Source organism: Struthio camelus, chromosome 6 (genome assembly GCF_040807025.1).
Source record: "Struthio camelus isolate bStrCam1 chromosome 6, bStrCam1.hap1, whole genome shotgun sequence".
Lineage (NCBI taxonomy): Eukaryota > Metazoa > Chordata > Aves > Struthioniformes > Struthionidae > Struthio > Struthio camelus.
The window spans coordinates 36,309,853-36,333,038 of NC_090947.1; the positions used below are offsets into that span (position 1 = coordinate 36,309,853).

Consider the following 23,186-nt stretch of genomic DNA (forward strand, 5'->3'; position numbering starts at 1 on the left):
CTTTGCATTTACTCTCAAATCTGTCCATGATGCTTTATTTTACATTATACATAAAAGAACATTGTATCCTACTAACACCAAAAAAGGACCAGTATGCAGGGAGTTATACTTATTTTATACTTTATTTTATCTATCATACAGCATTTATGGAAACAAATCTTTTTTTAAGGCCTCCTCACCATAAGGATCATTGGAAAATTACTTAAGTCTATCTGATTAACTGTTCCAGGCGAACAAAGAATGGAGCCCTTGCTGTTGCTGCTATAACCCCATCTTATCTTTTAATTCTTGATGTTATGAGAAACAGCGAGTACGTGCTACAAGATGCAGAAAAACCTGATTGCTACATTCAGTGGTAACCAAGCCTGATGTCAGAAGTCCAGGCTGAACAGTGAAAAAAAGTGTGTGGTTATAAACAGGGAGGAAGCTCTTTAGTTCAGCCTCATGGACTCAGGATTAATGAACTGGGAAAACCAAGACAGGATTCAAAGCAGCTGCACCAAAACCCAGAATTGTGGCTTATCTTCACAGATCAAAATAGAGCAGGGAAGGGGAAACCCAGGACTAAAGCCGAATCTGTTAGAAATTTACAAGCATAAAATCTGAAGATTTGAGGGAAATAAGGTTTTCCTGTTTTAGGCTGTACTCCTCTTGAGACTTTTTTTAAACCTAATTGGTATTTAGAAGCTTGATTATCTGAATGTCATTGGGGACAAGGGCTCTGACTGAATAATTGGGTGAATTTGCATCACAATTAGGTATTGGGAAGCAAAGCCTTTGTTGAGTATTTTATTGAGGTTCAAGTAATCAAAGATGAGTTGTAATGGCAATACAAATACATTTTTGTATTTTCATGCCTTTCCTTTTGATTTCCTAGCCACATACCATGTGAATGAAAATTCCAGCCTTCACTGTAAAAGAGAAAAATGTTTCCAGTTCTCATGATCACATAGTGAAAAAAGCAAACTAGAAGAACTTATTATTTTTCTTTAAGTATATTATTTTAAGCCAGCTTTGTGATTTTAGGAGCCAGTTGTGTGGGCTGTAAATTCCACAAGACTTAATTAGTCCTGTCTCCCTTCTTTTCTTTATTGCACTTTAAAAAGCTAATGAAACACTATGTTTCCCAGGGTAGGTTTGATCCCTTCCCCTCTAATATGCAGTTACTACTTAAGCCTCTAACTTATAAGCCCTGAGCTTATTTAATTTATTTATTTCTACATGTTTGTCTGAAAAGGAATCCTGTGACAATATCTCGGCTCAGGAATCCTGTTTCCAGGTTGATGTTTCTTTACAGTAGTTATGTTACATCCTGTGCTGGCCACTCCAAAAGACACATGTATGAATTCCTAATATCCTGCCATTTCAACTGTTCTTTTCTTCTTTTTTTCTTTTTGTTTTCGGTCTTCCTCTCCCTGACAAACAAATTAGAGCCTCATAGTTTTCAGTGAGTAGAAAGGCATGCCAGACAAAAAGCAGAAAGCGTGTATTGCTCTAGTGAGCATCTTGGCCTCTAGGGCTGCATAACAAGTTTTCTGCAACTCTAATTAAGACATGGCCTGTGGTTATACCAGTACTCAGGCTGAGCCAGTCTGGCATATTTTTGCTTTTATTATTATTGTTTTGATCACTCTGTCACAGCAGTAGTCAGTATGGACTGGCTTGTGTATGCGCTGCTGCCCTCCAACGGATGGAAAAGACACTCTTGTTCTTTCAGCTGAGAGAAGCCTGTACTCACAGCCTAATGCAGAGTTTATTTTTGATAATGCTCTAGCTATGGTAAACAGCCTAGAAACTGAATGTCTGGGGTAGACTTAAAAAGAAATCACTGTCAGGTATTTATTTCTGCAGCCTTAGTCAATGAGAAAAGCTACCCCGCCTCCGAGCCGTGGATTAGTTTACTGCTGGGCTGTTATCACTCTGTAAATCCTTGTGCATCTGTCTAATTTTATTCATGAGATTTGAGGGTGGACTCGCCGGATTGGGGCAGCAAGTGAGCGTTTGTGAGCAGCTTGCCAGACCCTGACCCTGCAAACTCACACTAACCTTACCGCAAGGGCTTCCACGTGTTTGTAAACCCCGAAGGGAAGGCCTGGCTGGAAGAAATCCTGTCACTACCACCAAACACATACCCGCCCTGCTGCCAGCGCGCAGCTTTGCGAGAGCTTGGCTGCACTGCTCCGGCGCTCACGGAGGAGCGAGATGTCGCACTGAAGTAACTGGGTACAAAGGTCCCCTGAGCACGAGACTCGTGACCAGGCCAGAAAAAACACCCTTAAATCCCCCTTGACTGTTATTTTACTGAATGCCAGTGAAGTTACTAACGAGGAATAACACTGCCTAGCAGGGCACTGGAAGCAGTGAGACATCTCTCAGGTCACAGAGCGCTGAATAATTGTCCTCCCTGCCAGATACAGGCCTCAGTTCCCCTTGCCAAAAAAAAAAACAAAAAAAAAAAAGAAAAAAAAAAGAGCAAGAGAGAGGAAGAAGTGCCGGAGCGCTACAGCGTGCCGGCAGAGAGGGCGCATCCGTGAGGGGAAGCCGCCTCCGCCGCCCACCCCGCGGCTCAGGTGGCGCCTGGCGGCCGTTAGGGCGGCGGTTGGGGGTGGGGGGAGGGGGGTATGGCGGGGCGCCGCCAGCGGGCACCGGCGGGGCGAGGGGGGCGGGCCGGCGCTCCGGCGGTTGCGCTCCGAGCAGTCACATGAGCCGCCGGGGAGCCCCCGCCCATCCTTCTCCCGCACCCCTGTGGCCGCGAATGGCACGGCCCGGATGCGCTTCTACGCAAGGAGGGTGCGGGCGAACCACTGAGCGGGGGTGGGGGGGGGGGGGGGAGGCGGTAGCTGCCGGCTGGGAACACCCCTTGGCCTGGGCGTTGCAGCGGCGGCGGGGAGGGCGCGGACGTGACAGGCTCAGCTGCGGGGCGCCGGCTGCCGCAGACGGAGGGGATGGTGGTGCCCCGGGGGCAGGAGCACCAGGCCCCCCAGGAGGTACGGTACTAGCGCTGCTTCCCCCCCCCCCCGCCCCCGCGCTCCGGCAAGAGCCGGGCACCAAGGCGCGGCGAGTAGCTGCCCCTTCCCCTCCGACGCTTGCCTGCCTCCCCCGGGGCTCCCCTGCCTGCTCCTTGCTCTCCCCTCCCCGCCGCCTCTGGGGGGCGCCGCCGAGGCGCGGGCTGGGCCGCCGAGCCCCCGCCGGGGTGGTGGTGTGCTGGGCTCCGGGGGCCGCTGCCGAGCCGGGGGGGCTGCGCCCTCCCGGTGAGCGGGGCCCCCCTCGCCTAGGGCCGCCCCCCACCGCGGGGCGAGTCGCCGGCACGCAAGGCCCCGCAGGGCTACGCCTCGGTAGGTCACCTTGTGCGCACCGCTGTCTGCCGGCTGGGGAGGCTCCGGGGGGGGGGGCTCGGCTGGGGCCCCCTCCGGAGAGGGGCGCTGGGAGGTTGCTGGAAGGATTCGGGGGAGCAGAGGGAAGGAGGGAGGGGAGGCGCCGAGGAGGAGGGTGCCGGGGTGGGTCTGCGCAGCGTGCGGTGCCTGAGGGAGGTGCCCCAAGCTCTGTTAGCCACCTCCGCGGGCACGCTGGAGGCCTGGCCCGGAGACTTGCGGGTGCTCGGTGCCCCTAGTAAGCCACAAATGCCTGCAGCCATGGGTTTTCACCCCGTAGAGTGAGAGCACTTCTAGGAAAGTATTGTGCTGATCAGGCTTTGGAGCACTGAAAGTATCCAGGCTGCCCCTAAGGGCGTGCTGTTTGTAAGCCTTACTGTTTGTTGTCGCCTTATTTTGCGTTTGCTTAGAAATGAATTACTTCAAAGTGGAAACCCACACAAGTTCCTCTCTCTGTTTTTTTGTAGAAAGCTTACAGAAAGGTGAGGTGTACTGTTGTGTGAACCCTGAAGTTGAAAGAGACTTGCAAAATGGAGAATAAATTTACTATTCTAAGGCAATGGGCATGAACTATTTTTATCTAGTTGAGGGCGAGCTATGGACTAGGAATTTGAAGAGCAAAAGCGGATGAAAATAGTTCACTAGATGCCAAAACCTGATAGCAAAGGCATCTAGAAATGCACTACCTTTTTCCTTGAAGTTTTTCAGTTTAATAACCGAGTCAATAATGGAAGTCAAGAGAGTTTCTCTGACATGTGGTCTGCATTAAGACAAAATTTGGAAAATGTTCATTGGAAAATATTGGAAGAATGAAGGGGGAAACACTGAATGTTAAGTTGTTCCTTTTTTTTTTTAGGTTGAAACAAGAGAAGATGAGGAACAAAACATCAAGTTGACAGAAATTTTGGAACTGTTGGTGGCTGCTGGGTATTTTCGAGCAAGAATCAAAGGGTTGTCACCCTTTGACAAGGTGAGACCAATACAGTATTCTTAACCTGTTTTCAGTATATGTGTCTGAAATACTCTTCTAAGTTAGCCTAGCAGTTCTAGGTAGCAAAAAGGGATGTTTGCAGCACATGAAGCTTTTTTAGGTAAATAATTCTGCAAAAAAGCTTCTTTCAGACAGGTGGGACCTCCTCAGTCTTGCAACACATTTTTGTGTTTTTGTGCCATTAGGCCTGCTTTAACAGAAACAATTAGATGCAAAGCTGGTTGCTGTTGTAGTTGTTCTGGGTATTATGGCATTTATCAGTGTGTTATATTGGGAAGTCTGCCCCCCTCTCTCTCAGCTGTAATTGGAATAGTTAAAAGACTTAATATTTGGAGATAGCATGCTGATTTTTTAAAGACATATTTATTCTAAATAATGAGAAACAAGGAAAGATTTATCTTGGGAGGCTCTCTGAACCAAGGGAACAAATAGCCCAGTGTGATTGTTTTTTAGGCTCTTGCTTCAAATCTTTAGAATGTCTTGTATATTAACCTTTCATTATCCTAGACAGGAAGTGTATGATACTGTTTGTGAGCAGAGTTCAGGCTGCAAGAGGTTTCTTCCTTGTTTTAGTGCTGACTGTATGAGAAATTTCTGGACCAAACTTTGAAACATTGAAGTATGACAGAGTCTTTGAAATGGGCTTTTCTGTCTTCTGCTGTTTCCTTGTCATAACACAGCCCTTCTTTGCAATACAGTCTTAGTTTCTTAAAACTGTGTGGCGTTACTGACCGTAAGTGTTCAGGAGGCTTTGCACGCAGACAAAAAGTAATTTCAAGGAGACTACCTCAGCATGCAGTGTTATTGCATTTATTTGTGGAAACAGGTGCATCAGGTTTATACTTGGCTAAATATGATTTTGTATGACAATGCCCAGTCGTTAGAAGAACGAGCGTTCCTATTGAAAATGAGTTAGCTGCTAAAGTAAAAGGGACACTGATTAACCTTATTAGATGGGACTGTGAAAGAGATACGGATGTTAGAAAACCTTGTATAGAACACCTGAACTTGTTGTGTGATATTTGTAAGTCACTTCATGCTTTGAAACCCTTTTTTTCCTGTTTTGTTCACTGTCTTTACACATATTTAGTTTGTATGTTGCATGTGCTTGTGTGCTGTTGTCTTTAAATACTCAAGTAATCTCTATGAAATTGATGAGATGATTCAGGAGCTTAAATATGGTGAAGTGTCTATTGGAATAGGCCCTGACATGGAGAGTTTTAGAGCTGGGGGTTTCCATTACTGTGTTTGTACAGTGCCTAGCACTTCATGTTGCAAATAACAGCCTGCAAAGAATAATAGACGTTAGAGTGTTGTTAAATATATGAGGGCAAAAATTATCTTTGGTAAAACTTTCATTTGGACAGTTTTTAAAGATTGTGATGCCTATATTGCCCTGTTTTATCTTTTCACTTTTGTTTTGAATTTGAGAGCTTCATTTCAAAACCATGATATAATGCTAAGAGGGTAATTTAGAACATCATTAACTATTCTGTTTTGTTTTTGGTTTTTGTGTTTGTTTTTTTTTTCTTCACTCTTCCTAAAGAGGTATATTGTATATGTATATTCTATGTGGAAGTTGATCTAGCTAGATATATATACACACAGGTGCGCGCTGAAGATGGAGAAACTATTAAATATATATTCTAAAATGAATAACACCTTTGAGATATGCTTGTTTTTACCTCTTCAGCTTTAAAATGGAACTAATCATTCTCTTGCTCCTTTGCTAGGTGGTAGGTGGCATGACATGGTGTATCACTACTTGCAGCTTTGATATCGATGTTGATTTATTGTTTCAGGAAAACTCTACTATTGGTCAAAAAATGTAAGTTGTTGAAGTAACAAATGTGATTTTATTTTTTTTTAGTCTTGTTTGAAAGGAAGGAGGAGTGGGGGGGAGTTACCTGATATTGTTTATATAAAAGAAGGATTTTTTGGAAGAAGTGTCCTGGTTTTCAAGATCACCCATTTGTCACACATGACAGTGATTTCTTGATTTCTCACATTGTAGTTCCATGAACAGTAAAACCAGAAAGAAGCTTATTCCAAAAAAGGTAGTGCTATCTCCTTCTGGGCTACCCAGTTTTTATGTCCCTGCTCTGCAGTGAAAGCATCTATGTGGCTGCACAGCTAGCTGGATTGGGAACTGATCCAGGCTAAAACCTACCAAAAAAAAAAGGAAAATAGTTTTAACATGAATCAATTACTGGATCCAGTTCTCTGTGCAGCTGCACAGATGCTTGTGCTGGCACAAGGTGATAATGCAGACGCCAAAACAAAGGGCAGAGGGAAACCACGCTGCTGGAAACTGGGAATGCGGCATTGACCTTCCTTGAGTTCGCTGCGGCTGCAGTTTCCACTGTGTAAAATAACTTCTGTTGGTGTCTGTGGGTTTTCTCCCCCCCCCTGCCTTTTTGGTTACAGGTTGAAACCGTTGGCCTTGGCAAATACAACCTAAAGCATGACATTGTGGTCTAAAAGTTATCTGCCCCAAACTGGGGGGAGAGAATTTTTTCATGTAAATATACTATGTATATAGCTTTTCAGTATAATAGGTATTCAGACTTTCTAAAGCTTCGGTAGTAATGTCAACAGATATTTTGGAGGTTCTGTTAAGCAAACTTTAAGTCTTTAGATTTGGATTGATCTTTGAGTCTGCATATTTTACTTTAGAATAACTATACTTAAAGCTAGTGCTTTTCATGTGTGCACATGTTCTATCTACAAAAACCTTTGCATATTATACCACGCATGAGCATTTTATCTGAACAGGCATGCAGATCTTAAAATTCGATGTGTAATACTGTAAATGCAATAACAAGCTATAAACCTGTAAGTGGGGTTTAATGATCTTTTTATAGATTGATAATATATACAGTATGAAGTAAAAGCTATTCTGTATATGAAAGCTTGATTGCTTTTCACAGCTGTATACAGTTTAAGCTACTAGAGGGGACTTCCTAACTACTAATTGTGTTTGCAAAAATAATTTGACATTTATAAAAGAAGATTACAACATAGATGAACGTGAGCTTTTTTTTTTTAAATAGTGCCTTAACTGAAAAAATTGTATCAGTATTACCAAAAATGAAGTGTCCTCATCGTTTGGAACCACATCAGATTCAGGGATTGGATTTCATTCATATATTTCCTGTTATACAGGTAATAATTTTGCTATTTATCAACACTTTGCTGAATGAAGGCTATAAAATATATATACAACACTTAACAAAGATCTGTGTTATTTTTTGGCTCTTTATTTGATTGTGGAGTGAATAATCAGAGAGAAGTACGTTTTAAAAAAAAACTTATTTTAGAGTGTTATAGATGATAGAATTCTTAAGCATTGTTTAAGAAAAACATAAACTCGAAATTATTTGCAGCTGAGTCAGTCTGCCTCTTGTGGAATTTTTCTGCTTAAGGAAACTAAAGTTTAAGCTTGTTCTGGAATAATCTACTTTACCAGACTAGGAAACACAGCAAATATCTTGCAGTCTGTGTTTAAGTTCAGGGAATAAGTTGCAGATAGTTGCTCAAACAAGAGGATATGGATAAGATTGAAGCTAGCTGGATTTGCTTCTTTAAGCGTCATTAAACACTTCTTTTTATTCTTCGTTCATATCACTCGAAGAAGGCATGAATGGGAAAACAAAGTTATTTCTCTAACCTGTGATCTGGTTACAGTGTATTTGCTGAGCAACACTAGCCATATGCATGCTCATAATCCTTTTTATTAAGGTTTAAGCTAATACATGTGATGTGGTCAGCTGATGTGTGGTATCTTTTCGAATGTATTTAAATGTTGATGTGCTGTTAACTTTTTTCAAATTTCAGTTTCATCTGCACATGAAAACCCATTCCTGATAAGTAGGGAAAATGAACACAGTTCAGCAAATTTCTCTAAATATCTCCCTATCCCTTCCGTGTGAAAGAGTTTAGCAAGTAAGAGTTTGATCTAAATGCCATTTTGTAAGAATCGGGGAAAACTTCCTGTTTTCTCCTTCTTGTTATCTGGTAGTGGGAGGCTCCTGCGGAAAACCACCCTTAACTGCCTTCCCATAAAAAGTGCTGTGTGCTACTGTTATCAATACGTTTCTCAAGCTGTGCTCATGCTGCCTAGCATGAAAAGTTATATGTGTTGTCAATGTGAGTTTTTACTTCTAGGTTTCTATTTTTCCAGCAACCCCTCTCCCCGCCTCTGCTGTCATCTGTTGCCTCAGTCTCTTTAAAGTGTTAATAAATGGTTTTGTTTATCAAATATAAGATTTATCGCAGATGCATGGAAAGTAATTCCTCTCCTAAAAGGAGAATATAAACCATTACTCCTGCTGTAAAAAGTGTAGCACCAGGTATTCTTTTCTCTGACCTTCTTTTTCCAAAATGCTGAGTTGGGATATTACTTCAACAAAGAAGAAACGTTAATCCTAAGCAGGGTGGAAAATCGGCTCCTAGATTCCTCTGAGAGCAGTGACTCTCAATATTAGTAGCTGACCAGTAGGTGGTATATTTAATCCATATTTGATGAAGAAAGCTTTCTTGATGTGCTTAAGATTTTTTTTATATGTGAAAGATCTGACAGAAAACCACTTTACTTTTTTTTTTAAAAGAAGTCCCTGTGAGGTTCAGGCTACTCCAGATGCTGTTTTCCTCATTTCCTCCCAGTAAAGATAGACTTACAGGAAAGCTTTAGTTCTGTTGGTGTATCAGTCAACAGTAGACTGTCTTCTGTAAGATCATGTAAGAGCTATAGTAGGCTGACCACACCCCGTCATTTAGGAATTGCATATTTAATAATGACGCTTTACCCAATGTCACGTCAAATTCAAGATTTCACTGTTTCTATTGATCTTAAATCATTCCCCAAATAATATAGGAGCTCTTTCCTCTGTCCTGCCATGTCTCCAAATAGTGCTGTGTGTGCTAATCCAGTGAACTTGATGGCAGGAATTTAGCTGCAGATTCCTTACTGGTCTGAATTACACTGAGCTGGTTGACTGCCATGTAGTGTGGTAGAACAGAAAAAAGTACAACTAAATGAGATCCAAATGGGAACCCAGTGAGCAGAAATGGTGCTGTTCTTCCTAATATAAACCCTACTTGTGTCTGCAAAGAAAAGGACCTATGTAATCTTGTGTTGGGAAGTGCTTTGGAATTAATAGCCACCGTTTTCAGCTCTCTTGTTTTCAGCTTATTCCCCTCACTTACCAGGGATTCATGGCTGCTGGCTCAAACTTGGATCCTCTGATTGATCCAGTCTCACATATTGACAGCATAGGCTATCAACAGCCCGCAAGGTTTATCTTCTCTAGAACTATTTAAAAATGTGCTTCACTCTCTTGTGGCTTTTTATGTGGTCTTATAAATGTCAGAAGAGATCGTACATGGGCATTTGGTTCTTGAACAGTTCATGGGCTTGAAGATATGGCTTTTTATGGTGGAGCTGCACTTCCTGAAAAAGAGAAGTGATCTGTGGTAGGAAATCTATAGTATAGAAATGGAGAGAACCTAGCTATAATGGTTTCTACTTGGTGTGCAGCCAAGGTTAATGGGATACGGTCCCGTTCTCAGTGGCATCCTCTGTCAGAGTGCCATGCAGTAATGCTAAAAGATGGATTCTGTGTTGGATCTTGGCACTGAGGGCTCAGCACATGTTCCGTTCAAATTCTCAAATGCTCCAAGTTCCAGCAGAGTTCCAGCCCATCTGCCTGACTCAGACTGATAGAGATGGGTGCTGTGAACAGTTCGAGACTGCTTCATAGAAGGATGTCCATGCCATTGCCCACAGGCTGTATAAAAGGCACCTGGACTATCCATTTATGGCTTCTTTGGAGTAAAGAGTGGTGTACCTCTGTACCTGCAGAGTATAGTTACATTCTTGTATACGTACTGTAGATTCCATACTTCTTGGGACTACGGGATTTATTGCATAATCAGTAGGACCTGCTCAGTAGAAAAACTGGTCACTAATGGCTTATAAGTACTGCAGCATTTTTAATTGTTTGACTATAGAGTAGGATGTGCGCTTTGCTGGCTGGTACAGCTGAGGTGTCTTGGTGTGGTGAGTTGCAAGCTGTACTGGCTGTTCTGTGGTAAAGGTCAGAAAATTGAGGAAAAATTGAAGTTCCACAGTTTAATGAACTACCATTGTGTATTACCGTATATTCTACGTTATTATAGCATATATTGCAGGTTCAACATTTAACGAGTAGTAACAATGAATATGATAGGTAAAACAGTAGTATTTAATCTGGTGAAATGTGTTTTGTTAAAACACTTTTGTCTTCAGCGGTAGTTTGCTTTTGCTAGGTTGCAGAGTTCATGTAGCTGTCAGGCTTTTGGAAAGGGCATTTAGTGTGGGGGGTTTGGGGTTTTTTTAATTTGTTTTTCTCCTTAAAGATGCAAGCTAAAAGAGAAATTTAATGTTTAAAGTGGCCCACATCCATTTCACAGATGCTTTTCATTTTCCTTTTTTAGAATGAACTTAGTGTGAGATACAAATATTTGGATTGCAAAAATCCATATTGGCAAAATTCCAATGAACTTTGCTTGTAGTTGTGATGATTTCGTGTGGTTTTTTGTTTATAAATCATTTTGTCAACTAAGTATTCCTACTAGGAGAAATTTGCGGTAGGATTTTAGCATATGCATTTTATTTTAGTGCTTACTGTAAGAAATTAGCCAGAATTTAAAAATTTAGTGTACGAAAAGATACAGCCCTAGCTAAATATAGGGGAAATCATGCATGAATGTGACTAATCCTACAATATATTCTTTACAAAAATATTTAGAAAAGCATTTTTTTGGGATACCTAAGAAGATCCATGCTTTGCTCCAAGGAGTTTATAAGACCAGGCAGTTTTCCTCATCTTTGGACTTTTGAATCTCAGTGTAGTGTGAACAGTATGATTCTCATTGACAATAGGATGAAGAATGTATAGATTTTTATAGGTAAAACTTTGATTATAAGGATAGTCATGTGGTTTCTTAGTTTATGCATTTTCTTGATATTTCTTAGTACATAGTTTTTTAGTGTGTGTGGGTGTATATATTTGCTACACTAAAAAAAAAAAAAAAATATATATATATATATATATATGAAGGTAATGAAATAGCTAATGTTGAATCATTTTGTTAGGAGTATCCTGAGTTAGCATGCTCAAAAACAATGTTCTTGTTAGCATGCTTAAAATGTGCTTTTACATTTACATAATTATAACAAATAATTATATGACAGTTTAGGGATGGTATTTGCCGTTGTTGTTTTTCTTCCCCTTTCCAGTGATGCAAACTTTCTTTTTAGTGGCTGGTGAAACGTGCAATAGAAACTAGAGAAGAAATGGGAGACTACATCCGTTCTTACTCTATATCCCAGTTTCAAAAAACTCATAGACTACCAGAGGTAAGATCAAGCTAGTTCTTGTTTCTATTATATGTCAAATGGTCAGATGCAGCACCAGCTCCACAGCTACTGTAAATCATCGCAGATGCACTGGGGTTGCTGAGACTATGCTGATTTACATCAGGCTGTGTGTACTTTTTACTTTTTTTTTTTATCATTTTGTTAATTGGTCTTGCAGGAATCCAAATGTGACTTCATCTGAGGAAAAATAGAACAGTACTAAATTGAGGATCCAGCCACTTATTATTATGAGTGAGGGTTTATAGATATAGATTTCCTTTTGCTTTGTAGCTGCCTTTAGTTTTTTGGCAATATTTGGTACTGCTCCGTGCATGTGGCTTGCAAGGTACCAGGCTCCTGGAGTGGATATCGAGCTCTGTGCAGTGTATCCAGACTCATTGTGCGACTGGCACTACATTGCCTGGAATGGGTTTGGAAACAACCAGTGTGCTATGAAGAAGCTGTTCTAGCTAAAAGGGATGTGCTGAGAATTGGTATACCATTAATGCTGTGTCATCTGTGACTTACAACTTTTTAGAGTGCTGGAAGGCAACTCTTCTTTCCCTGGATCCAAACCCCGAATCTATTCTTGAAAGATAGACACTTAACAGACTTTATTCAAAAACTGAGCTTGTGGAAAGGCAGAGGAGGGTAGGTTTGGGTTGAAAGCAATTAGATCTGTCTCTTTCAAGTATGGTTGTCAGAGGTGTCAGAGCTGCTGTTTTATCTGGAAGCATAGTGGTAAGAGCAATTATGCACTGTTTGAGGCACCCTGGTCAAATTTCTTCTCTAGCTGATGATAGCCAAATGCTGACTACTTTGAGGTTATTTGCTTGAAATGGTGATGTGATCCCCTCTCCTCCTGTTGAAACTCTTCCTATTCTGCAGTAATGATTTAAAGCTTCCTTGGCATAGAAGGAGAGCAGAAGTGAGTTTGGATTTGTGCCTGCAGTGAAGAGCCATCAGTTCTATTCATGCCTTTTAGCCAAAGGCCTTTTCATATTTAAAACCTAGAACGCAAATTTTGCTTCTAACTCAGTAACAGTGTTAAAGGTAGATCTCCTTAGTGCTGGGAACGACAGCAGGGTTTTGTTTGCTTGTGGGTTTTTTTTTTTCTTTTTGCTTTTAATGCCCTGAAGTTAAAACAAAGATAGAAGAAACTTTTTTTTTCCTCATGCTAAGCCCATCCCATTCATTATTTTTTATCTGCTGGAGTAACAATTAGAGATCCTCGTAGTGGACTGGGATTGCAATTGTTGGGTACTGTATAAGGAGACACGAGAAAGACTGCTGATCTGGATACAGTTTTAAAGACTTGCTTATCTGATGAATGAAAGAAATCACTGTTATTTAACTAAACAATTAATTGAGCAGCTCAGTTAGAAACTATTTGACAAGTTTGGTTGCTAAACTCCTTACCGTTGTTGAGATTTAATCTCTGTTCCTGGTAGTTTTAATCACCTTAAATGTCTTGCAGGATGATGAATTTATGCAAAGAAAAGAGAAGGCTATCAAAACTGTTACTGATATCTTTGTAAGTATAGTAGATTTTTTGTGATCATTTTTAACAATCAAAAAGTAAGTCCTTTTAATAATGAAACGGTGGTGGTGAATTCTATTCAATGCAGCCACCCCCAGGTTTTCTCGTGAGAAAGTTGCAATTACATGTAACGTGTTAAGCTCCTTTCTTAGAAAGGATTCGGATGCCAATGCTTCATACTGGAAACCTTTTAGGTGTACAGCCTACCACTAGATAAACCACATGATCTGCTTGTACAGGGAGTGCGTTATTCCATGCCATCAAATAAAAGTCATAAGATAACTCACAGCTATTAAACCTCTAGCAGACTAAGTGTTTGTTTGAAACTATAAGACACTGAACTGTGTTTATCTTCAAATTAATCAAAATGGCAATGATCTGCTGAGTTCAAATGACTGCATTTCAAAACTTGTTTTCAGTTTCACTACTTGTGAAAGCAATGAAAATAGGTCCGGTCAGGTGCCTTGTGCCAAGTCCCACAGTGCTTGATTGGGTTTCCTTACGTATCAGCTTGCCTGTTTTCTAGCTCAAAGAGAATGACATGGTAGAAGTGAAGCAGGTAGAGGTATGCTCGATCAGGTATTTCCCTTCTGGTGGAAGTCAGTGAAGTTGTTTTCACTTACCAAACTTTTTAGGGTTATTACTTTGAAATTCATAGGTCATGGTCCAGGAATCAGGTGTATATGTGTCTACTTCTGTAGTCAAGAGTTCTAAATTTAGGGTCCAGGAATGGAACAGGTTGTGGAAAGTAAAGAAAACGAGGTGCTATCTTGAAAGTCTGAGACCATCTTGCACCATTTGGCTAGCCTGTCTAGGTACTGCTGAATAGTGCCCCTGCTTTTGAGCGCACCAACTGCTCTCCCCAGCTTGGATTCGTTTGCAGATTTGGTGAAGGTGTGTTCTGTCTCTCTCTTCCTCCCGGTCACAGTTCTCTGGATTAGAGGTGCATCTTCATGGTAGATAAAGTTTTGTCACTTATTCATTCATCACTGCTTAGAGCATCATTAGACAAATGCCCCTTCATTAAATATTTGAGCTCTGTCAGGATTATAGCCTTTACTGCTGACACCTAATCTTCTTAATGGAAGATTAGACCGTAAGATCTCTTAAGGCATGAGTGCAATCTAGAGGAACACGTAGAATAATTTTTAAGGGAGAGAAGCTTCACAGGCTCTCCTTTATATCCCTAGGAAATGGAAAAAGGATGTAAGCTCGATTTACTCTTTTGCACGTTGCCTTCATATTGTTGTGCATTAGAATTAGAAGGGAGATCAACTTTCCTAAGAGAGGATCAGCAAGCGTGAAAGATCAGTCTGTTTTCCGAATTCATTTTTAGCACTCTAGTCTAAGGACCTGCCCTGCTCTTCTCAGGGGGAAAATGCAATGAGATTTATGGTCATGGTCAGGCCTGAAGGTTAGAAAAGAGAATATTAAATATCAAGGAATGGTGATTGGAATAAGAACTACTGCTGTTGAAAGGTGAATATGTAGTGAATTGAGATTTTTCCTGCAGTCGTTTTGTTTACCTGCTCAGTTATCTGATGACAAGACTAACGTTTATGGTAAGAGGTCTACGCCTTATATAGCACAGGTATAACAGGTATAGCTACAGAATAACGTTATAAAAGCTACAGTTGCTTTTATGACTTCCATTGTTTTTCTGTAGATGTAAAAGTACATGTTATGGGAAAATCCTGATCATAAAAAGCTTTTTCGTGTGGCGGGCAAAAGTGTAGCGCGATTTAATAGCTAGAAACGAAGACAAGACAAATTCAGATTAGAAATGAAGTAAAACCCAATAAGGATAACTAACAAATTCAGCGGAAACTTGTAAAGGAGTATGCTTTATTTTCACTTGTTTGAAATCTTTACTTTGGTATTACCTATCTTTGAAAAAGAGCGCTATTTCAGTAATGTTATGGTGCAGGAATTTCTGGTTGAAAATCAATTTATGTTGTGTGGAAAATCAGAGCAAGCAAAAAAAAAAATCCTTTTTATTTTCTTTTAGCATCTTTGCAAATTTTTTTGCATTGAATCTTTTGTTCCATGTCAACACAAGCTTTCTTTTCAGCTTTTGTTTTTATAACGTATTTGTTTTAAGCGTTCTAAGCCTCAAACGTTGTGAGAGATATGAGTATTAAACTGACCAAAAAGGAGGGGAAGGTATGTTCTTTTTTGCTGTTGAGTTTTTGAGGATGATTAGCCCTTGTCACAGCAGAGGTAAAACTTAGAATTCCACTTTAATAAAGGAGAAGAGAGAACGTAATTTTAATTGATTTTTGGAGAGTTGACCTTTCTAAAAAACATGAACTGGAGTCATAACTTTATCTTTGAAATTGTAACTTCTTAGTAGTTTTTTCCAGTATCCTTGCTTGCAGGGTAGCACTAAATACTAGCCTTTAAGTAACGTCTTTAAATAAATCTTTGGGTCAGCAAAAGAAATGTTGCCTTTTAGACTTGCTGCACCCTGATCTGTTGCCAAACAAACAAAAATAATGATTCCAATCAAAGTAAATTTTATCTTGGTTCCAGTTACTAATTTTAGGAGAGTTACAGATTCTTTAATCTTGTCTCTGCATGAGATGGAATAATTTTTCTGATTTTTGGTATAAAAACTATTATGCTGGTATTGTTTCTGCTATATGGAAGGAGTAAGAAGGCTACTTCAGTATAAGCCATATTTGTAGTGCTGTAACAGTTGTGTTGATGTTAATACTCTCACAGGATAGCAGCTCTGTCGTTTTTTTTCTGTTTTTTAAACAAAAAATAGCTCTATCAGTACAAAATAATGAGTGCCTATGAACCCTTGTTTGGTTTGCTGGATTGTTGTCCAGCTAGGATCTCCTTGGGATAGCGTGATGACTTTAGTAGCAGACTTCTTCCTTAGATTTTATTTATTTGGTTGAGTATATTGACTTAGAAAACAACCAGTGGTATATCTCATTCTAAAAAACAAAATTCTTCATTTATTTTAGAAAAGTGTTGGGCAAGCTTTAAATTTATTCACTGCCTTACAGGAGATTTATAAACCCCAGAGAAAATATAAACGTCAGGAGGGAGCTGAAGAACTGCTAGACGAGGAATCAAAGGTTCATGCTACGCTTCTGGAATATGGCAGGTGAAAGGCTTCAGTCTGTATAAGTTATGAATGAGTTTTGTATTGTGTACCTTTAGAGGTATTTCAAATGAGACTTGTGTGTTTTTGTTTGTTTTGTTGCGATTTTTTTCCCTCCACGTTACTTGAGAACAGACTGTTTCAGATTTTGTTTACTTAGCCTGTAAATTCACTGGAAACCGGATAGTCCTTTTACGTAAGTGAACAATGTCTCGTACAATGGAAGCCCGTACCCTGACTTTGTCCTATGAGCTGTACTGCAGTACAGCTAGGAAGTGTTTATTGAAAGTGTTCGTTCTTTGCGCCATAAAAATGGCCTAAATCCATGATGCTTCTAGGTAGTCTAAGGTTCGCAACCTTGACTGTCAGTAAGTATTGCCTCTTTGCAAGCAGTCCTCCAGAAACTGGGGAGAAAAGGAACTGAAGCTGTTACTGGTTCTTTTTATAGTTCTAGTGTAGCTGTTAAATCAGGAGACTAAATTATGGTTTAGTGCTTTGTCTGCTTACCGTCTACAAGCTTCCAGTTAGATACAAAACTACTAAAGGTTTGCATATATCCGTTACCTCTGGTAGTCTCTCTGGTTTTCTGTGAGCTCTCCTAACGCAAAAAATAATTTAATAGAGTTCCTGTTTCAGCCTCTATTTCCCGTTTCCTTTTCTTAGCTTGGTGATACAGACAGTTTTTCTGCTAAGTTCTTAGTACTTAATCAGTATTAAATCACATTTTCATTCCTTTTTGAATCTGTTATGGCTTCTTCTCCCCAAAAGCTGCAGATTTTCTGTCTTGTTGTTATAGGTACGTTCCTCTTTTCCTTTTTGTCTCTTTCTCTTGACGTACAGTTTAAGTCAGCAAATGATCTGATTGCAGATTGCTTATAACCTTTTGTCCTTTCATTCAGGGTATTTGATGGCAGCGTGGACAAATTAATGTCTTTCAGCTTGTTTTCCTTTGAAGTGGGATGAAGCCCACAGTGTGTTTTTAGTGGAAAGAAACTAGTGGAAGATATTTGGATCTCTTGTTACTTAGCAGAGCCTGACTTTGTATAAGCTCTCTGTATAAATAACTAACCGTAGAACTCTTCCCATCCATCCGACATCAGTAGAGTCCTGTGCAGTTATGTGAAGTATTAGCAAGCTACTTTAAAAGCCCAAAATGGCTGGCTGCTCTAACAGATTTGTTTAATCTAGTCAAAAAAACAAGGAAATATAGGACCTCTTCTGTATATATTAACTACTGATTTTATTAACAGAACTGACATTCATAATTTTTGTGGACTGTAATCTTGAATGACTCCTATTTGTCTAATACTCCTAAGGAGTTAGGCTTGATTTACCTGTCCGTCATCACTTTTTAGAGTCTGCTTCCTCCCTGAATGAAAACTGAATTTGCAGGTTGATGACATTGTCAGGGATTATTCTACCTGGCATGTGGATTTCTTCCCCTGCTCTTCACAGGAAGATGGCGCATGCAGAAATCCTTAGATTTAGATCAGCTCATTGGTGCCTGATCAGTGGTCACAATGGGAATCCAAAAGAGCTGGTATAGACATGCTGAAGTCTTGGTATACTCTGGGCTAGTTATCTGTTCTTGTAGTAAAGACACTGAAACGGTACATACTAGTGTTGATAGGCATATTTCCTGATAAACAAAAAGAACATGAAATACCTTATGGGATCTGAGGGAATTCTTGTGTATGATTTTTATAGGGTTATTTTAGTTTAAAAACAAAACCTGAAATCGGTGTATAGCTCGAAAGTTGAAATAAAAAGATGGGATTTCCATTTCCTGGATCATCACAAATTGTTTTAGCTTAGGTATTGTGGAACAGTTGAGACCCGAGTAGTTTTTGAGAGGGAAAAACTCCTTTCTGCTGGAAAAACAGATAAAACTTTAACATAAAAATGGATGAAAAATGAGTGATGGAGAAAGTTCAAGTACAGAGAGAGGAAATAAGAACAGAAAGGGAGGTGGCACTCAAGATGTGAGGGATCAGCTATTATAATGTATAGTGAATGTCAGCACATAGATGTGAGAAGTGGCTTGGGACTATCTTTCTGTTAAGAAAGACAATCAAGAACTTAGGAACTTTTGGGAAAGAAAAAGCCTCTTTAAGACAGGTTTTTGTTTGTGTGGGATTTTTTTTTTTTTTTTTTTTTTAAGATGATCTTGATTTGGTATTGTACAGCCCTTGCAGAAAAACAGAGGGAGAAGAGACATTTGGTCTTTGAAGGGCATGGAGCATGACAGAATACTTATTGGACTGATTATTTAAATTGATAAGAAGGAAGGACAGTAGCTGTATCTGTCTTCTAATATGAAAAGTTAAGCTCAACGTACAAATTGAATGGAAGAGGGAGAAAATTAGGACAGTCACAGGATTTGATTGTATTCTAGTGATACTTTCACAATAAATTCCCGAAGTGTACAATTCTTGATCAGAAAACTGTTACTAATGTAATGCAAAAACAAAGAAGAACATCTGAGAAAATGACAGCAGTAAGACAAATAAATGTCCAGTTCATGTGTCTTGCTAGAGAAAGAAAATTTTGAGGAAGGCGATTGTATGTCTGCCTTGAACCTACTAAGGAATAACAAGAGGACAAGGACTTAGAGATGTGTACAGAAATCTGAGAGGGCAGTAGGGATGACTGTCTGCCTTTCAACACGTAGGGAAACTAGAGCACCGCTAAGAAGGCGGATAGTAGACTTTTGGCTGATATGTTTAGATAGAAAGTTGAATGCTTTTAAATTTCACATGGTTAGAGTGAACCTCTCATTCTTTCCTTACATGTAGGTGGTAGTCTTGAAATCATGTGAGTAGAGGTTTTTTTACTCCTAAATGCCCCCTCAGTTATCGTAAAAATGACCTCTTTCAGAGGACACCAATAATAAAAGTTCCTTCTCTCAGTACAGTGAATAATAGAGGGTCTTGTCATGCCTTGATGTCAAATGCAGCATTACACAGATACAGCCAGTGATATAGTGCTGTTTTCTGAATTGGTTTTGTTCCTGTGGCCTTCATTTTAAAGGCTATCACAAATGAGTGTGACTTGGTTAGCCAGAGTCTGTTCTGAGAGCTTAGTGATGTCGGTGAGCATCTTTCCATGTACTTGTGTATCCTGTTTCAAGTAAGGGCTCTCTTTGCCTTGTCTTTGCATAATCTCAATCAGTTTTCAAACAAAGTACAAAGTCAGTTCTTCTAACATGTGAAGTGTTAGGCCTGGGATACATGTATGTTCTCTGTTGGTATAATTGATGCTCAAGTTTTTATTATTGCTGTTTTGGTGCAGTTCACTTCTTGGATGCAATTGTATGCGTGAAAATAACCTCATGCTCTTACAGAAAGCAGTAAAAGATGTACAAGAATGGCAGTACTACTATTAAATGCTTCTTTGCAAATACAGCTTTATGCGTATTCTTCATGGTGGTGATGCTCTGTCACGCTCCCCGTGTTGATAAGCTTTAAAAATGCAGGGAGATCTTACATGTTTGGGAATTCTTGAGAACTTGGAGTTATATTGTAATAAAACATGACTGGATTTATCCTGTAATTATGAATGTTTACTAAATGGAGAACTGGTGACAATTGATACGGTTGCTGAGGATCACGTCTAGCTTATAGCCATAAAAGGCCTTTAAGTAGTCATGCTTCTGCAGTAGATAAGCAATTAGTCTTCGCTGCAATTTAGTCAACCGGGAACATCAGTTCTCTTCATGTCTATGCGTATAGACATGGGTTTTGTGTTTCCTGATAATGAGGGTGCTTTCTTGCTCAGATTTAAAAATGCTTTCTGCCTGTCTTTTCTGTAGAATAATATTTCTAAACTAACAATGTAACTCAAATGTCAATTTTTTCCCCTCAAAAAAAGAAAAAACAAAATTTGCCTAAGTATATATTTAAAGCTCAGAAGCTTTAAGGCCACACTTCAGAAGGAATTGCAAGTTCATTGAACCACACAAGCATGAATGTTCTTCAGGAGCAGAGATTGCATTGACAATTTCTTAAGGCCTGTCCAGAATTCGAGGATTTATGCCTTATAGCTCAGGATCACTTTCTAAATGGAAAGAGAGCGTTGCTTTTTCCATCCGTTAACTTTACATGACGATGCTTTAGGAACAGTCTAGATTTGCGGACTGTACTGGATGGAGTAGATGGGCCTGACGTTATACTGTAAATATGCTACAGAACCTGCTTGTGTAGTTCACTTGAAGCATTCCATAACTAACGTGCGCCTGGCTCGCTTTTGTTAAATGGTGCACTTTTTAGTGGATTTCTTATGTTGAAAACTGATAGAAACTTCTTGTTGTGAAATCGAGAACACTGGAAACAGCGATACACTTGTCTGATGTTACTATTATTATTTTAGGAGATACGGATTTAGCAGACAAGCAGGAAAAACAGAACAGGTAAAAATACTATTATTGATTTTGTTTGTTTGTTTTTTAAATACTCAAATTGTGGGAAGACTTGTATTAATTTTCTTGGGAGTGTTGGTTACTGTAAGATCTTACAGCAATACAACAGAATATAAAGCTGTAACTTTTATTCTTACCATCCCTTAAAAAGGGCTAACTGGGACTAAAAATCTGTGTGCTGTGAAAGATGCTAATGATTACCAACTTTTTTTTTTAAGTGATTTCCCTCACCTGCCAATAGCCATTAAAGTTTACATTCTATAAACAAAGGTTGCTTAAATCAGAGGTTTGCTGATGGTAGTTTTTTAATGTGGGATAACCATATATCCTGTCTGCTTAATGACTATCTTTAGGTGTTCTAAGATGCATTTCTTAGAGGTTTTTTTTCTTTTGTTTTAAATAAACATTCAGCGAGGTGAGAAAATTTGTGGGCATTTATTACATACCAGGTCATTTAATGTGATAGAGAAGCATGATACCATGCCATAAATAAATCATGGTGTGTCTCGAAAAGTAGTATTCTTGCCTGTGCTTTTGATGGTTATGGAATCATAAGCTATGCTAATTGGAGTATTTACAGTTTTATTATTTCAGTGCGGATATTACTTTGATTACAAGTTATTATAGATGGTGTTAATGAGGAAATACACTAAGCATATTATGGTCTTAACAGTACATTGAGTATATTGAGGTTGCCCTCTTTCTTTATCTCAATAATCCACATGTACATTTAACATGTAAATTATATAAATGGAGATTTTCCCAAATCTATGCCCACCTCTTTTTCCCTGAAAGTCACTTCCAGGCTGTTGTCTTGCCTCATATAGTTCATTTTGTTTCTTCACAAATTTTACTGACTTTGGAGTATGTATTAGACTGTCATGTTTATTGTGTGAATCGAGTCACCAGTATGGTAGAAGCAGAAGATTAAGTAGTCTGGTCAATGGTACAATAGAGTGACCTAGAAGTTGAGTCTGTCTTTTGTCCGTACTCATTATTTTGGTGGTAAGTATACTTCTGTCTGAACTAGGCAAACATTCTGAATGTCGTATGTTTGTTACACCGGTTGAATCATTTTTCATATCTTAATTTAACTTCTGTCAAAAATAGCAGCTTTCCCCTGTGTGTTAGATGTCAAGGCCAAACTTCTGGACTAGACAGTTGGCTTGTGAGGTTGTGGATCTCAGAAGGATGTAGAATAAAGGATCTTTGCCCCAGCTGTGTGCGTAGCAAGCCAGAGGCACTGTCTTGAACAACTGAGATATTTGTGAAGTCAGTAAGGGTTGCACCTCAGTTGGCATGAACTGAACTGTAGGATGTTCCAGCGTTACCTGTGTCTATAAAGTATCCGTAAAAACAGAACGGTTACGTTCCAGTTTTTTCCATGTTGTCTTTCTTGATGCTTCGGATCACTGGAGTTAGGTATAATGTTTTCTTAATTTCTTTTAAATAGGCTGAAGATAAAAAAATTGTGCTACCTCCAGGGCTTGCAGCAGCAGGAAAAGCTGAGGCTTGTGACGAAGATGACCTTCAGGCTGCTGAAGAGGTGTGCCGTGTGTGTATATGTAGCGGGCGTGGATGTCACTAACTGGGGGAGAGGAGCAGTAAGCATTGCAGAGTCATTCTCTGCAAGGAGGAAAACCTCAGTGCTTAACTGACATGGGAGTTCCTTCACACAGGCAAATATGGAAGCTGAAATGGAAGCACAAAATTAAATGTCTGTTGATATTTAATACCAAATAGTCAACTTTGTTTTGGAGTCTGAGTATTTTTAAGAGGTTAGTGCATGTGTTCTGGGTTGCTCTTGGTAGCTGACTACTCTGAATTAGCCTCTACTGTTACAAAGAACTTTCTTACGTTTGGTAACTTTAGCCACCCCTTCTCTAATGTTTGTAGAACTACTGTCCCATTGCATGTGTTAAAATAATGCATAATCATGTTAAATGATAGTAGTTTTATATGTACGTCACTGTCAGTAAACAGAATATGTTGAAGTTACGTTCGCATCTTGCCCTAGCTTCGCATTAAAACTCTGATGACTGGAATGGCTGCAATGGCAACAGAAAAGGTAAGCAGCATTTAAAACTAATGTAGCTTTAATTATGGATGTGGGTATGTTTTAGCAATTGCAGTTCAGATTCATCGTCAGAGAGTTTCCCACTTTGTCAGGCCTCACCTGTCGTTAAGATGTCACACAAAGGCTAATACTGTTTTCCCAGTCAGAACTTTCATTCTTGCATTATAATGTTACATGAGAGCAGTTAAACATGCTATTTACACCACTTACTTTAAAGCTGTCACTTAAAGTAATTATTATTAAAACTGGGTTAACTCTCTGAAGTTCTTTGAA

General features: G+C 39.6%; 1 protein-coding gene across 3 annotated transcripts in view; it reads left to right on the top strand.

The window, feature by feature from the left end:
* The first annotated feature begins 2,699 nt into the window (after nucleotides 1-2,699).
* CCDC93 (coiled-coil domain containing 93) overlaps nucleotides 2,700-23,186 on the top strand; it is a 52,979-nt gene continuing 32,492 nt past the window's right edge. Inside the window, exons 1-10 of one of the 3 annotated variants that reach the window (XM_068949170.1) lie at nucleotides 2,700-2,987; nucleotides 4,228-4,341; nucleotides 6,096-6,190; nucleotides 7,416-7,527; nucleotides 11,666-11,764; nucleotides 13,242-13,298; nucleotides 16,322-16,422; nucleotides 20,788-20,827; nucleotides 22,290-22,382; nucleotides 22,854-22,904. In XM_068949170.1, the coding sequence (XP_068805271.1) occupies nucleotides 2,946-2,987; nucleotides 4,228-4,341; nucleotides 6,096-6,190; nucleotides 7,416-7,527; nucleotides 11,666-11,764; nucleotides 13,242-13,298; nucleotides 16,322-16,422; nucleotides 20,788-20,827; nucleotides 22,290-22,382; nucleotides 22,854-22,904 (804 nt within the window). In that variant the 5' untranslated portion in view covers nucleotides 2,700-2,945. Of the gene's footprint in view, nucleotides 2,988-3,187; nucleotides 3,336-4,227; nucleotides 4,342-6,095; nucleotides 6,191-7,415; nucleotides 7,528-11,665; nucleotides 11,765-13,241; nucleotides 13,299-16,321; nucleotides 16,423-20,787; nucleotides 20,828-22,289; nucleotides 22,383-22,853; nucleotides 22,905-23,186 lie in introns of those variants that run through there. The other 2 variants (XR_011141979.1, XM_068949172.1) reach the window with 2 other exon arrangements.